Below are 16,583 nucleotides of genomic sequence, written 5' to 3'. Positions count from 1 at the left end.
TAATAATAATAATAATAAGGATTGAATGTTTCTATTAAATTATTTATATTCACTCTTAAAATGATATCATTTTCGATTAAAAAATTATAATAAGAAAGATTAATATAGTTATAAAATAAATTTTAATTATAATTTTTTTTTGATTTTATCATTTTGAGTTCAACTTAGAGAAATTCTAATAATAATAATATTTTGGTTCCACACATTAGGTAGACAAATTTCCCACTACAAATCCTAATGCGCAATTGCGCATCGTCTCAATCCGGGAGTGTCTGGAATCAAGAATCATCATCCAATTTTGTTGCTTCAATTGCAATTCAAATCGTTCGTTCGTCGTAACATTACAAAACCTCGTTCCCCTCCCTTTACCTCCCACTCGTTCCTTCAAAACCCTAACACTCATGGCCGCTCCTCCTACCAGGGACCAAGCTCTCTCTCTCCTCGCCGCTGCTAACAACCATGGCGATATCTCCGTCAAAATCTCATCCCTTAAACAAGCCAAAGACCTTCTTCTATCCATCGAACCCTCTTTGGCCGCGGACCTCTTCCCTTACTTGCTCGAGCTTCAGTCTTCTCCCGAAAGCCTCGTTCGCAAATTGCTTATCCAGTCAGTTCCTAACCCTAATTTCTTTCAATTTTTGGATTTCTTAACTTTTCTCTTAGTGTTTTGTTTGAGTTAGTGTTTTGTTTGAGTCTCTTTGGTTGTTTAAGCTTTTATTCTTGAATTGGCAATGTGTTCTTTCACGTTTTGTGATGGAATTAGTATTTTAGGGGAATGCTGTGGGCTACGTTTCTGTTCAGTGCTTTTCTTGATGTGCATTTTGTTTCTTTTTGGCTCATTTGATGTCTTCTGAAGTATACGCCTCTGTTTATTCCCCATTGCAAACTGCGAAAGTTTGTTTGTTGGGTGCAAGTTTTCTCAGTTGAATTTAATAGCTTGCCTATGCCTATCAATAACTTGTGCTACATTTGTGTTTCACTCTCCATATTTAGCAACTACTGGTTTGTTTGTGTAATTGATATATTATACATATATTTAATATGATTCACTCACTGTATTCCAGGATAATTGAGGAGATTGGTTTTAAAGCAGTTGAGCATTCTCCCACACTTATATCTGTACTATTAACATTTTTACGAGACAGCGATGTAATGGTTATAAAGCAATCTATTGTTAGTGGCACAAATATCTTCCGTAGTGTTTTCGAGGAGATGATTGTGCAGGTACTTTCTCTTGACCCCTCTGACCATCCTTCATGACTGCACACAGATAGACAAACAGATTCATTTTAGGGTCTGTTTGATTATGTTATGATTTTTTTGTTCTTAAAACTGTTTTGTAGAATAGTTATGAAAACATGTGTTTTCTTTGTTTTTTTTGTCTTGAAAGTTAAAAGTCAAAACACAAAACAAAAACAACTCAGACATGTTCTCTAAATTTGATTCTAAAAACAAAAAAACAGCTACAGTTTTTTAATTTTATTTTTTACAAAACAGGCCTTATCAAACAGGTTTCTTTGTTTTTTTATTCTGAAAACCAAAAATTGTTTTTAGAGACAATATTCGAACAGGGCCTTAGTTTTTTTTTTCTTTAATGTTTTATGTAGATTAGATTATTTATAAGCTTAGTATCTGATTGCTTTGTCTACATCTTGATCATGGTGGCTCTCTCCCTTCTTCACCTATAACTTTCTTTGGGTTTGGGGTTTGGATAATCTAGAACTGGCATGATCTATATCTAATAACTATGGCAAGTGATATGAGGTTATGTATTTCTGTGGTTTCTATGGTCGTATTATGCCTTCATGTTAGACCAGATTCATGATATGTTTACCACCTTTGATTATTTCCAATGTTTCATCTAATCACTGATTATTAATTCATGAATTATATAAAGGCTTCATTAGTTGTTTGATGGATTTTGTATCTTCTTTCTTTTTCCTTTTTGCCCATTTGTTTTTAATGAAAGAAGGAATTCACTGAAGAAGAGCCTCTCTGCCCATTTTCTTTCCCCTTGTTTTCCTGACTTTGGTATTTAGTATGCCACTGACAAGTTATACTAATTTGAAAAACTGAACAGTTTCAACAATATGGTAAAGTTGAGAGGTGGCTAGAAGAGATTTGGATGTGGATGCTTAAATTCAAGGATGCTGTTTTTGGGATTGCCCTGGAGGTAATCAGCTTTTGCTTTTAAATCCAGTCCGCCATAATTGCTTGGGGAATTCTGCACATATATGGGATGTCTTATAGCTGTTAGGTTTTACTAGCTTTAGAAATTGTTACTTTTTGGAAGGCGATTTATTAATGTGAAATATACTAATTCCCCATGTCCAACTTATTGAACCATGCAATTGTATAATATTTGAAATTTAATCCAAGTTTAGTCAAAGAAGCCTGTGGTTTTAAATGCTTTATCAGCTTGACGAACATGGGCAACCATTGAAAGACATCACTATTCTCTTGTTTTCTTTCCTTATGCGTAAGGTTGTTGTCAGGTCTATGTGGTTTATGATATTGAGTTTGGTTTTAAATATTTTATTTTCTGTGGTGCTTTTCCTTGGATGGGGGCCTGTGCAGTAAGCAATCAAATTATGATTATTATTTGACAGCTGTAGAGGGCTTTTTGTAAAGGTTTCTCCAATGGGGGGTCAAGGACCCCGATGCATATAAGTGATGGTGTATCCCTATATGAGGCACATGGCTATGTATGAAATAGGGTAATAATTTCTTGCAATTTCGGCCAAGCAAAGGGGCATTTGTGCATGTCTACATGCTAGATAATATTTGGCGTTCCTGTGTCTTTGTTGGCAGTCAATGTCACTTTCCACTTTTTTTCTGGAATATATATTTTTCTGTTTACCAGTTTGTAAACATGAAATATGTTTTTAGTGTTTCCAAAAGTTGTCTGCTGAGGTTTTAGGTTGCACAGTACTTATAATGTTGTAGCTAATCAAGTCCTAAGCTTTTATGATTCCATGGTACAAATTTTGCATTTTTTTTTTTTTTTGGAATCTGAATGTCATTAATTTCAACTTTAACTTGTGGTGATGGTGGCAATGGACTTTATGCAATTTTCTGATTGGAGAGTTAATTTGCTTGATATTGTAGCCTGGTTCTGTTGGAATAAAGTTGCTGGCCCTGAAATTCTTGGAAACATTTGTATTACTTTTTACATCTGACATCAGTGATCCTGAGAAATCAGCCACAGAAGGTATTGCTCTTCAAGTTTGACGAGTTTAATTTTTTTCAATAGACATGACTTTAATGGTTTCATGTAGATGACATAGCTTATTAGTACAAATTTTTTATCTCATGTTCCAGTTCCAGTCTAGGAAATTGATTTGTTTGGGTAATTTTCATCTGCTTATTCATTTCAATGTTCACATTGGTCAAAATATAGGAGTTAGGCAAGCTGTTAATATCTCATGGTTGGCGGGCGGTCACCCTATTCTTGATCCAGTTGTGCTCATGTCAGAGGCAAATAGGACTATTGGCATTCTGTTAAATTTTTTGCAGCCTGCTGGCAGTCTCCCCGGATGCTTGACAGTTACTGTTGTAAATTGGTGAGTTTCAATGTAGTAGCAACCAATAACCTGTGTTTGCATATTATTAGCATTTTGTGCATTCTTCGTTTCCTGATGGTTGTAGATCCTATGAAAATTGTGTGGTAGGCCACTTCTAAGAGTTATATGGTTGCAAGTAATGGCTTATTCTCCTTTATTGCCTAGTAACTGCTGTTGGCAGACCATTAGTTAGATAAAAGTAGGCAGACTAATGGTTAATTTATTTATTATTTTTATGTTTTGTTTTTGAATCTCCTTTTCAACATTTTGTTTTCTATTTCTACTTGGATTGTGCCTCTCCTAGGCGTGTGCTTTGAATAAATTCATGAATTTGTGTTGTTGGTTGACCATTTTTTCCTTCACCTCATAAACTAGTATAAATAATTTTCCTGATCATTTTCTTGTCTGTTTTTAAAAGAACTGTCTGTTTAGTTGTGTGTGTATTCTGGAACTTGGGCGTAGTTTTTAGCTTAGTATCGTAACAGTCTAACTTAAACATACGGCATGCTTAAAATATTTGTTTCTTTCCTTTCTAATGTCATACAGGCTGAGTTGGATAGCATTTTGGTATTTGGTCTATTTTTAACCTTTCGTTAGGGCAATGCTGTTGTTTTGGAGTTCCATGACTCATAATGAACCTTCAAGGTCTTTTTTGTCTTTCCCCCTGTATCGGTTCATATATATATATATATATGTGTGTGTGTGTGTGTGTATCATTTTACACTAATGTAAGTTACACTATTAATCTTGACCGTTGATCCCACTTATATCTAACGGCTCTAATTTTTTAGTTATGTGTGCCATTTGATACAAGTGGAATAATGGTCAAGATTGAGTGTAAAACTTTTCAGTCTTATTCCGGTGAAGAATAATTTACTCCTTATATATATATATATATAAAATAAATGGCATGCATGCCGGTAAGCATATACGTATATGTGAAATTATTTCTAAGGATGTTTGATCCTAAAAGAAGCACATTGGAATCCAGAGGATTCACATTAAGTCGAAGCAAGACTGAGTATCTGAAGTGTGAGTTTTCTCTGGTACAAGATGAGGACCAAGAACCTGTGCATCTAAATGGTCAAGAGGTACCCAAAAAAAATGCTTTTAAATACTTGGGCTCCATTTTACAAAATGGTGGAGAGATTGATGAGGATGTAAATCACAGAATCAGAGCAGGGTGGATGAAATGGCGTAGTGCATCTGCATTTTTGTGTGACCGCAAAATTCCCCTGAAGTTAAAAGGAAAATTCTATAAAACGGCAGTACGACCGGCAATGCTATATGGAGCGGAATGCTGGCCAGCACATAGGCAACATGAGCATAAGATGGGAGTAGCAGAGATGAGGATGTTAAGGTGGATGTGTGGGTACACAAGGATGGATAAGATAAGAAATGAAGATATTCGACGAAAGGTCGGAGTAGTACCGGTAGCCGAGAAGATGAGAGAACATAGATTGAGGTGGTTTGGGCACGTGATGAGAAGACCCATGGATGCTCCTGTAAGAACAGAAGTTTGTTACCAAGAGCTAAACACAAAAAGAGGCAGAGGTAGGCCGAAGCTTACTTGGGGGAAAGTAGTAAAACAAGATTTAATGGAGTGGGATATAGATTGGCGGACAGTATGTCTTAGAAAGGAATGGAGAAAAGCTATAAGTATGGTGGAGGGTTAGACTCGCTGTTACTCCTATGTTCCAGATGGTCCTTTTTTAGTCCTTTTCCCCTTCATTTTCCCCCACTTCTTCTTGTCCCTTTCTTTTTTACTTTTATTTATTTATATATACATATATTTTTATTTCATTTTATTTTATTTTATTATTTTATTTGTGTATTTTTATTTATTTATTTATTTTTTATTTTTTATTTTTTTTTACTTTTTTTCAACCGTTTTGTATCTTTCATGTGGGTTCATCTACCACCGACCCCAATTAATTTGGGATAAAGGTGTTGTTGATGTTGATGTTGATGTTGATGATGTTTGATCCTAAAGTTCGTATCACATCCAATGTCTTGGTGGTCTCGTAGTTTGTGCAGCATGTTTATATATATTGTGATGAACTTTGTATTTATTCTGTTTTCCTTTAAATTTTTTAACAACTTATCAGTTGTCCTTGGGGTATGGTATTGCTCGACATTTTTTTCATCTTGAGGTTATGAATTGATTTGTGTGTATCTTGTGGAGACATGAATTCCACCATCAGCTGAGAGAAATTAATATTTATGTGACTGCTCAGTATGTCTCTGTTTCGCTCATCATTTTTCTCAACAAAAAGCTCGTGCAAGCCTTAGTACTGGGGCAAACTTTCAAGTCTATTAGGTCTCTACTGTAAAGTCCTTCAGATTGCTTTTGTTTCTAGAAACTACGAGATATAGTTCTTGCAATTGATTACTTTATGAAATAAAGATTACTTTTTTTTTTTGGTACATAAAGATTGCTTTTGTATCCATGTGGATAATTTTTTAATTTATATTCTGATACAATACTATGAGTTTGTTATCTGGTCCAGCAAATTGAGAAGGTATTGAAGATACAAGTCTGAACAACTGTCTTTGTGTACCACAGTTTGTGGATTATAAATATTGGTAGTTTGGTGCGGTGTCAAGTTGTTAGAGGGTCGCTGCTAGGTTAGAGGAATTGCGGATTTTTTCTTTTCTTTTCTACAGAGGGTGAGAAAAGGGGCAGTAAAACTACAAATAATACAGATTATGGACTATAAGTGAATTCCCAAACATAACAATAAAAATGAAACTAAAATTGGAGGGGAATCATGAATGTTTGAACATATATTTTTTTGGATAAAAGGAGAATTCATTAAGACCAAAAAAAGAGTACAAAACAAGATGGCTACCAATGTACTGCAGAGATGTAAGGGGAAAAAATGTCAGCTCAAATCCAATTGCCACAAAGAAGTACATATGCATCCAATTCTATGCATTTCAGATAACTATTTTTTCGCTTTCCCTTCTTTAATTGATGTCTATTTGTGTGCTTACACTGCATGTGAATGAACTCATTGTTTGTGTTTAGCAGCCCGTCAAATAATAAGTATGGATGCCTTGTTTCGAAGCACACAGTGGTTCTAAAGTTCAATAGTTCAAAATTGTTTAGTTGTTTACATGGAAACCTTTGTTGCAGCTGCAATATATTCTCTGTAATAACTATATTAACAAATTTGAAATATCGAAAGTGTTTCTATTCTTCCTTACTCATTTCTTTGCAGGGAGGTGACAAGTGTATCTCCTAAGATTTAGTGTATTTTTTGCTCTGTGATTTAATGTCAGTTTTACTACAAGATACTTTCTTGCCTTAATCATTACTGATGCCATTTAATGTCTTAAGATCAATGAAAGCTTTAAAAATTTAGCACATGACTGCATTTTCCCCCTGGTTTTACTTTGTTCGAAATTATGGAGTGATCACTGAAGCAGGGATTCGTGGATAGAACAAGTTCAACTGCTTTTTTTAAAATAACACTGCAGCATGCTGACCAGTTCTTTATGAGGAGTTAATGGCCTTGGATACTTCTGCATTGGTGGTTCATATAATGGATGTTACAGTGATAAGATTGTCTAAGATGGTTCATTATTTATACTATGAAGTGCCAGTTGGCTGGGTGATAGAAATCGGAAGTGATGCACTAAAATGGTCATCTCGTGAACTGAGGAAACATGGTCGTCAAGTGATGCAGTTTATTATTGTAAACTGTTAAGAGACCATTTACTATTTAAAATTTTATGCTGTAAGCGCATACACAGTTAATGTATTTATAATTTTATAACAGCTGATGCACGGTTAATGTCTCAACAATTCAAGTTATATTTTAGTGGGCTTGTTATTATATATTTGTTTTGGCTCCCTTTTTTCTGGATTTTAATTTTCATTCTATTCGTTAGTATATTAATTAAAATTTTATTTTCAGCTGGAATGTTCCATTTTTATTAGCATTTTATCAAAGATGATAAATGATAATAACAGTAAATGAGTGATTAAATAACTATCATTATATAAAGAAAATATAAACCTACAACACATTAAGTATGAAAGATATGAATAGAAAATCCTTTTCTTCAATAAAAATATTTTTACAGGGAGTTTGATGATTATTAGAGAAGTAACACAAGTTACTTGCGCATCAATGTTCTGCAGAGATCATCTCTGCCGCTCAAGCAGCTATTTCATTTATCATTATAGTTGTAACTCTGTTTTAGTTTGTTGCTGGTGTGTCAGTCTCTTGAGATCTGTTTCTGTTAATTGCTGAAGTATCAGTTTGTTGAGTTCTGTTAGTTTCTGTTAGGCCTTTCACACAACTCCTAGCTAATATTGGGATAGTTCATAGAGTCATTTGCCCTCAAACTGACCATAAAAATGGAATGGTTTAAAGGAAGCACACTTTTTAAAAGTATATTAAAGTATACTTTTTTAGATGGGGTTGACATTACTTGCTCATGAATCTTTGCCATTGAAGTTTTGGGACCATGTCTTCCTTGCTGCTGGCTATCTCATTAATAGACTTCCAATTGCAGCTCTGAATTTTCATGTTCTCTACTCCTTATAAATTCCTTGGAGTATTTGGATGTGCATATGTTTCCTTCCTTCAGTTCTTTGATCATCATAAGCTTGACTTTAGATCTAAGGAGTGCTTGTTTCTTGGTTTTTCTTCTAGCCACAAGGTCTACAAGTGTCTTAGTGCAGAAGGGAGACATTTTGAATCCAAACATGTGCTTTTCAACGAGCATAGGTTCTCATTGCCAAGGCTTTTGCTGTTCCCCTCTCTTGCCAAATTCCTCTTGTAGCTTCTCCTAAGGCTCCCTGTTCTCTCTTTCATTTCTCTCATATTTCTTCTCATGTTCCTTCATTTACTTCATCTCCTTTGTCTATTATGGCACTATTCCAGCTATTGTTCCCTCCTTCTCTGCATTCTCTCCTTCTGTTTCCGTTCCCACTTCTTCTACTGCCTCTGTATCTCCTTCAAATTCTTCTCCAATTTCTGTCACTCTTGCTGTTCAGAATCCTGATTCTCCTTTTGTCACCTTCACATCTTTCTTTCATTTAACTTCTCCTTCCTCCTCTCCTTGTTCTTCTCAATCTGAATATCTTCCCTCTTCTATTGGCATTCCTTCCCCCATTCATTCTATTGTTACCAGATCTAAGGCCCTTACCCGTACTGCTATGCTGACTCATATGGAACTGACTTTGGTTAAACAACCCTTTTTTGGTCCCAACTGTTTCAAGGCTATGCAAGTGGAATTTATTCAAGTCAACTGGACTTGTCCCCTTGTCTCCCACTAGACAAACCATTGGTTGCAAGTGGGTTTTTTCGAATCAAAGAAAATCTATATTGTTCCATCCGCAAATACAAAGCTAGATTGGTAGCTAAGGGATTTTATCAGCAGCATGATTTTACATACAATTAGACATTTTCACTGGTAGTCAAGCCCATTACCATCAGATCACTTTGGCTTTCACTAATCAGTGGCCTTCGCAGCCACTTGATGTCAATAATGCCTTGTAAATGGAATGCTTCATGAAGAGGTTTATATGTCTCAACCTCCTGGTTTTGCTTCTTTTGATAAATCCTATGTTTGAAAGGTTAAGAAAGCTTTGTATGGGCTCAAGCAGCCCTCTAGAGCTTGGTTTGAGAAATTTGGGCAAACACACCTTACGTCTTGGGTTCAAATCTAGCAAGTGTGATCCCTCACTCGTCGTTCTTTGTGTGGCTACTTATTGCATCCACATCTTAGTCTATGTTGATGATATAACAATTAATAGTTCCGATTCTCAGATGATACCTCAACTCATTTTTAAACTTAATGCTGGCTTTGCCCTGAAGCAGTTTGGAAACCTTGACTATTTCCTTGGCTTTGAGGTCAAACCTCTCCTTGGTGGTTCCATTCTCTTATCTAAAGTCAATTACATTCAAGACTTGCTCTCTAGGGTTAGCATGGCTGAGGCTAAAGGAATTTTTACACCTATGCTTGGAGGATGCAAACAATCTAAAATTGGGGCTGATTGTGTCTCTGATCCCCACTTGTACAGGTCTATTGTTGGGGCTCTGCAGTATGCTATTCTAACTAGATCTGAGATTGCTTTTAGTGTCAACAAGGTGTTGCAATTGCTTTCCTAACCTCTTGAAGAGCATTGGAAGATTGTGAAACACATACTTAGGTGGCTAAAGGGTACTATCTCCCATGCTTTGCTGCTGCACCTTGCTGTTTCTGGTCAGCCTCTTCCCCTAGTTGCCTTTTCTAATGCAGATTGGGCCACAGATCCCGATAACCAGAGGTCCACATCTGGTGCATGCTTATTCCTTGGGCCAAACCTCATCTCTTGGTGGTCCAAGAAGCAGACCCTTGTTGATAGATCCGGTACAGAGGCAAGTACAAGTGCTTGTGAAGATTCTAATGATGTTCTGTGACAGTCTCAGCACTGTTTCTCTCCCCTACATCCCGGTTCTTTATTCCAAGACCAAGCACATGGAGCTTGACTTGTTCTTTGTTTGTGAAAGGTCATAGCCGAGAATCTAATTGTTCAGCATGTTCCTGCTGCTGCTCAGATTGCAGACACTTTCACCTAACCACTCTTAGCCCCAAGATTATGTGAACTCAGGGACAAATGGAATGTCTTGAACCATCAGTAGCTGCTCCATCGACCTTGAGTTTGTTGGGGGGGGGGGGGGGTGTATTGGAGAAGTAACATAGGTTACGCAGCAATATACTGTAGCTGATCTCAGATTACCTCTGTTCCTTTAGTAGCTATTTCGGCGGTTATCATTACAGTTGTAACTATGTCTCTGTTTGTTGCTGATGTGTCGGTCAATTGAAATCTGTCTCTGTTAGTTGCCGAGGTGTCAGTTTGTTGAGATTTGTTGCATATCTGTTTGGGTTCTGTTAAGATTGGTTAGATCTGTTGGTTTCCATGTGAACCTATAAATATCCCTTTGCTGATGCGGCTTTAACTCTTCACAATATTTCTGGGCAATGCTCTCTCTCTCTCTCTCTCTCTCTCTTTCTTCTTTTCTCACATCACTTCTCTTCTTCAATGAATAATTCATATAGACCAGCTTGAAAGTTTCCGGCTTATCTTTACAAATTAAAATTTTGGAGAATAATGTTGGACTTTGGAACTAAAATACCTGAAATTGAAATGGGATAAGTGTTTGGTAATTTGAATCTTATAACTTCTTCGTATGCAATATATAATCTATTAGAATTTTTATGCGTGGACAATTGCTTTGACCTTTTAGCTTAGACAAGTTCAATTTAAGAATTTCTGCTGACATTTGGTTGTCTTTATCCTAGAACTAGACTTATTCTGCCCAAATTTTCTAATTGGCAAAACCAGTGGAAAAAATGCATTCTCCCCACCTCCAACCATTTGATGCCTCTTTTTGTCATTTTGTGCAAGGTGACTTTAGTTGCATTATGGTTATGATGTTGCTGCAATGAAGGTTTTGCAGTAAAAAATGATTTTGTTATTGGAAATTTTAGTATATTATTGTTACCAAGTAGGCTAGGGATAGTGGCTGTGGTGGTGCTATAATGGTGTTGGAGCTTTGTAGCTCCACTGATGAGGATGTTGTGTAATATGATTTAGTTTGATCTCAGTATTCTTGTACTTTTGTACTGCATTTTCTCTTTATTTGATGCCCAGGTGCATCTTGCCCTTGTAAACTCTCTTCCTTTTTTTGCTATGTTTTGTGTTTTATTTTAACCATTGCTATGAGATTTCTCGCTCATGGTGTTCATGGCGTTTTGTTGTTTTATTTTTATAACTTTATTGTTCAAAGTTGAATGAAGGCTATGGAGTTATATTTATATAAGATACATATAACTTTTTATATATTTTTTTTATAAATAACATCATAGTCTATAAAGGTTTAGGCCGTGTTTGTACCTGCTATTCACATTCTATGGAGATTTTTTTTGTAGTTGTATGCCACATAGGCTCACTGCATTATTTGAGCATTTTGTGATTAGTTATCTCAAAATTATGGATGATCTTATTGCAGTTTTGTATTTTCCTTAATGTTGACTCATGCCAGATGTTGAATGTTTAGTTGGATGAGATGCGGTTGTTAGTCTGTTGCATGTTAAAATTAGAAGAATCTTACGGAAAGAGAAGCATAAATTATTGAAACCTATATGTGTGTTAATTAGATGTGTAGTTTGATACTTTTATTACTCTCCGAGATAGAAATCTAAGGGCTCTATCTTACAACTTCCAGCTCATGTCTACGAAAAAATTACATACCGCTATTTCTTTTCCCCTTTCTTCTTGTTCTGTCTTTTGGCTTCTTGAGAGTCCCTTTTTATTCTTCATCTTTGAAACCTGGGCTATGTATCCAATCGAATTGTGAAAAATTGCAATATGTTGCCTTGAGGAAAGGTGGTGTTCTCTGTTTAATTACACTTCCATATTTTATGAAATATTTGTTTCAATGAAAGTTTTCCTGTGAAACTGCTTTGTCTAATCCTTACCTTGGACAATCTGTGTTCATCTTTCTTTTTATTGTTTCTCTCTATCTCTGTCTCTCAACCTGGAATGGATTAGTAATAGATAATGTTTTCTGTACTGATTGATTAGTTTGAATTTTATAACAAGCTGGTCATACTGGATTATTCTGTCATCTCTTATTTTCTTCATCTTTGCCTTCCATTTGGCAATGTATTATTTTGTATTCAACCACTGGAAAGGGCTTGACATGTGTTCTTCTGGCTTGTGCATGCAAACTGTTTTTAAAGGATACATGAATTTATATATACAGGAAATGGAGTTTTATGTTTTTGTTTTTTAAAGTCTCAAATCATAGCCACTGTGGCTCTTTCCTGGTGCAAAAGGCTTGTGTTTATTTTCGCCATCTTTTCATGACAGTTTATTTTATGTCACTGCAGAATTTTAATAAAGTCCCCCCCAACAACACAAAAAATAAAATAATTAAAGAAATATAAGAAAAATACAATGTGCTCATAATCAATATATGACATCGTGTCCAACTTATAGCAATGTTATTTCTGCAATCAAGTACATTCCTGTCTGCATTGAAAAGTTTTTAATTCTTTCCGTTTTCAATATCTAATTGGGGCATTTATTTGGATAAGAAGATAGTCCAGCATTGAGACTTATTTTTTCCTTAAAAATGTTTGTATAAAATTCTATGGCAATTACACGTAGTTCTGTGGTTAAGATGCTAGTTCCTTTCTCTTGCATTCTGTCACTGTCATTTCAAATCTAATGCTGTAAAGTGTTTGTTTTGACAGTTTAGCATCGATTGCAAGGAAAAGGCCTCAACACTATGATACTATTCTCTCAGCTTTGCTTGATTTTGATCCAAATTTTCAAACAGTGAAAGCATGTCATGTTGCTAGTATTCAGTACTCCTTAAGGACAGCTTTTTTGGGGTTTCTAAGGTGCACTTATTCACCAATTCTAGAGGTAAAGTGCTTTTATTTTACATTTCAGCCTCTAACTTAAATTGTCTTACACACATTTTCTCCTAATTGTATGGCAAAAAATGTTGGGTCTTGGAGATTTACTTTGTATCTGTCAAAATTTTGCCAAATGGAATCATTATGTTATTGACTTATTGTATTCTACAAAAAAGCCAAAAATTTCATATTTATACATCATACCCCCAAACTACATATCAGTATTAAGCATAAAATTTGAGGTCCTACTCTTTAAAGAATCTTCTCATAAATATCTCAAATCGAACTTATTCTACTCTGGAGATGCTATGCCTTGTTAATGGATAGTGTTAGGAACCCGGATTCTGAGTTTTCACAGAGAGAGAGAATTGAGAAAAACAAAGAAATGAAAAGAAAAGGAATCTTCTGTTGTGTTTATTGAATTACAAAGTGAGACCTTAGGAGAGAATTCTCCTTCCAAGGGTTCCCCCTTCACAAAGGGTTTTCCCTTTCTACAACAGAGCTAATTCTCAATTTCCAAATGATAACAAATCAGAATGCTCACTCTTCTACCTTCTCCTATATAAGCAAATTCCCTATCTCTAAAACTTTAATTGCTTAACGGTTCTAACTAACCATCTCCTACCCTACCAGGTAGTGTTCTAATTTCACGTTGGCTTGCGCATGGAATCCTAGAATGTCATCTAGGAATTGACTCCAAATTTCTCTATACTCAGTTACTACCTATCCTTCCTATTGTGCCATTTTATTTTCAGTTTTAGTACACAGTTAAGCATTTTATTGTGAAGAACAAAGTCCATTCTAGCTTGCATGGGCAGCAAGAGAACAATAATATGAAAGTAGTTTTCTTATTAGGATCCTTTGCTCATAGTTTAAAAGATAAGGAGTGGTGTTTATGTGGCTAACCATGAGTAGATACATTATCTCAAAATCTCATTTTCTGATTTTTTGCAGTCAAGAGAAAGACTGATAAGGAGCCTACGAGCTATGAATGCTGGGGATGCTGCTGATCAGGTCATTCGGCAAGTTGACAAAATGATTAAAAATGGTGATCGTTTTGCCCGTGATGCTCGAGTTAGCAAGGTAAATAGTGAGTTGCTACCTTTTGCTGTAAAGTAAGCTGCTGACATTAAGCACCAGTTACAATTTTTCCCCTCCATTTATATCACATTCAAATTGTTTTTTAATTCTCAGGATGATCAACCATCAACTCAGTCACCTGTTTCAGGGGAATTATTTAGAAAAAGATCTGGTCCTTCAGATAATGAACAACTGGCCAATGGTCACGAGACCATCTCTAAGAGGATTCGATCTGGTCCTGACCCTCACTTTACTTTACCAGCTCAAATAAATGATTCCGGGGAGGATCTTAGCTTTGTTAACGGAGTATCACCTAATGTTCCTGTCCTGGATAGTGAACTAACTGCTGTGGAGCAAATGATTGCCGTAATTGGTGCATTGCTTGCTGAAGGTGAAAGAGGTGCCGAATCTCTTGAAATCCTTATTTCTAAGATTCATCCTGATCTGTTGGCTGATATTGTCATAACTAATATGAAACACTTGCCTAAGACAACCCCTCCTCTAGCAAGGCTTGGGAATTCACCAGTAACTCGACAAGTAGGTTCCCAAGTCAGTCAACTGCAGGTTATAGCAGCATCTGCTCCAATAAGTTCTGTCCAATCTTTGGGTGTTATTTCCCAAGCACCTTTCCCTTCAACTACAGCCACTGCCACTAGTTCGTCACCATCTGACACCTCTAGTTTCAGTAATCTTCCTGCTGATTCTAAACGTGATCCACGCCGGGTAAAATTTGGTTGATTTTCTTTGTAAGAATTGACATCATCCAGCTCATATTTCTATATCTATTATCTTAAAACACAGCTTGTATTACCTTGAACCATCTGGTTCAAATTTTCAGGATCCCCGTCGCCTGGATCCACGACGAGTAGCAATTACTCCTGGAGGAGCAGCTGTATCAATCACAGATGATACTGGGGACACAAAATTTGAGTTTGATGATTCCGTGTCTTTGATTAAGCCTGTTTCGCATCCTGTCGCAAACACTGATGACAATACTCCAACAGATCTAATAGAAAATGATGATATCATCTCTGAAGCCCCCTCAGTTTCAGGACCTGATCGGGTAAATCCCAAAACAGAGGCTCTAGAAAGGCCTGGGGATATTCACCGGATCATGGAAACAGATACTTCTTTAGATCCCTCTCTCTCTTTGGCTGATTTAAGAGATGAGGATTTGAGTACAGTGAAGCAGTCGGATGGTACTGAAACAAATGGGACGGATTCATCATCTAATTTAGAGTTTGATCAGTATTCCTTTGATGTTCAAGTTGCATCTTCATCAGAAGATACCTTGCTGGAATTACCACCGCTTCCACCATATGTTGATCTATCCGAAGAGCAGGAAAGTAGGTTGAAACATGCGGCTATTAGGCATATAATTGAGTCATACAAACATTGGCATGGGACAGATTGTCAGCAGTTTTGCATGACACTACTTGCTCGACTAGTAGCTCAGGTAGAAAAATGTTTTTCCTCGTGTTTCATGATTTTAATTCTATTAAAGATATAAAAATACCAGTTTTATGTACCAAAAAAATAAATACGATTTTTGTTTTTTATTTTATTTCTTTTAGATGTGGTCTAAGATCAGTATTCAAATGTTTTTGTCTCGTAATGTTTAGTTATTAAGCATTTATATGCTAGTATATAAAGTTAATCCCTTAAATATAAGAAATTCAGAGGTACAACTAACCAAATTTTGGTTGTAATATTTTATAGGACAAGGAATTGGCTGTATGCTGAACTGGCTGTTTTCTTAATAAAAAAATTTATTGAATAAATGTGGTTGTGTGTCTCATAAATTATGTTTACAAAAGTTTAGCAAACACATTTTTTTGCTACTTAAAGGATGAAAAATGGGACGAATATGTTTTACTAAAATGAAACATTAAACTGGAGCTTTTCACATGAGATAAAATAATCAGCTGCAATACAAGCTCTATGCAAAAATTGTGTACAACATAAAGAACTTTGGAGCATGTATCTGCTTTAACAATTTCTTGTCTTCATAAATTCTGATAGCATTACCAAATACTTTATTGGCCATCCCTTGCAGATTGATGATGATAATGAGTTTATTGTGATGCTGCAAAAACTCATCCTGGAAGACCACTGGAGAAAGGTGCCCTTCTGCAATTTAAAATCTGTTCTAATTTTTAAATAAATTTATTTCTACTTTTTTTCCCTGTCATGGAGTAATGGAAATTTGACGAATATATTTCAAATGCATTTGTTGCCATGATTTTTCCAATATGTTGTTATACATCTTAGTGTCATGAAAAGTTGTACTTGCTATTGCAAGCAAGGCATCATCCTTTGATATTCTTGCATCAAAGTCAGACTTGCACATTATTTTTGCATTATGAATCCAAAAATGTACTAGATCTACACACATTCATTGAAGGATGCTTAAAATGCATATGATGGTATTTTACATTATGGTTCAGATATTTTTTTTTCTATCAGATGATATTAAGTGTTACTAAAAGCATTTATATGAATGTAGTGATT

The 16,583-nt window shown here is 35.6% G+C and overlaps 2 protein-coding genes across 4 annotated transcripts in view; both read left to right on the top strand.

Moving 5' to 3' along the window:
* The first annotated feature begins 249 nt into the window (after window positions 1-249).
* On the top strand, window positions 250-7,390 carry LOC133296503 (uncharacterized). 3 transcript variants are annotated; one of them, XM_061495502.1, is made up of 6 exons: window positions 250-607; window positions 1,065-1,224; window positions 2,081-2,173; window positions 3,109-3,211; window positions 3,401-3,563; window positions 7,047-7,390. In XM_061495502.1, exons 1-6 carry the CDS (start codon window positions 402-404, stop codon window positions 7,066-7,068), a joined length of 747 nt encoding a protein of 248 aa, XP_061351486.1. In that variant the 5' UTR covers window positions 250-401; the 3' UTR covers window positions 7,069-7,390. The 3 variants fall into 3 exon arrangements, with proteins under 3 accessions (XP_061351486.1, XP_061351485.1, XP_061351487.1); XM_061495501.1 differs by having other exon boundaries at window positions 6,996-7,390; XM_061495503.1 differs by having other exon boundaries at window positions 3,401-7,390.
* Window positions 7,076-16,583, top strand: part of LOC133296494 (uncharacterized) — a 28,888-nt gene continuing 19,380 nt past the window's right edge. The window contains exons 1-13 of the mRNA XM_061495490.1: window positions 7,076-7,246; window positions 7,991-8,104; window positions 8,306-8,378; window positions 8,462-8,804; window positions 9,157-9,670; window positions 9,791-9,940; window positions 11,076-11,146; window positions 12,825-12,877; window positions 12,959-12,999; window positions 13,947-14,075; window positions 14,187-14,795; window positions 14,911-15,528; window positions 16,129-16,194. Of these exons, the coding sequence (XP_061351474.1) occupies window positions 7,076-7,246; window positions 7,991-8,104; window positions 8,306-8,378; window positions 8,462-8,804; window positions 9,157-9,670; window positions 9,791-9,940; window positions 11,076-11,146; window positions 12,825-12,877; window positions 12,959-12,999; window positions 13,947-14,075; window positions 14,187-14,795; window positions 14,911-15,528; window positions 16,129-16,194 (2,952 nt within the window). The remainder of the gene's footprint in view (window positions 7,247-7,990; window positions 8,105-8,305; window positions 8,379-8,461; window positions 8,805-9,156; window positions 9,671-9,790; window positions 9,941-11,075; window positions 11,147-12,824; window positions 12,878-12,958; window positions 13,000-13,946; window positions 14,076-14,186; window positions 14,796-14,910; window positions 15,529-16,128; window positions 16,195-16,583) is intronic.

The sequence above is a fragment of the Gastrolobium bilobum genome, unplaced genomic scaffold, assembly GCF_033153095.1.
Source record: "Gastrolobium bilobum isolate Gb01-03AN ecotype WA unplaced genomic scaffold, APGP_CSIRO_Gbil_v1 utg4457, whole genome shotgun sequence".
In the NCBI taxonomy this organism is placed as follows: Eukaryota; Viridiplantae; Streptophyta; class Magnoliopsida; order Fabales; family Fabaceae; genus Gastrolobium; species Gastrolobium bilobum.
This window is presented reverse-complemented; position numbering and strand designations above follow the sequence as displayed.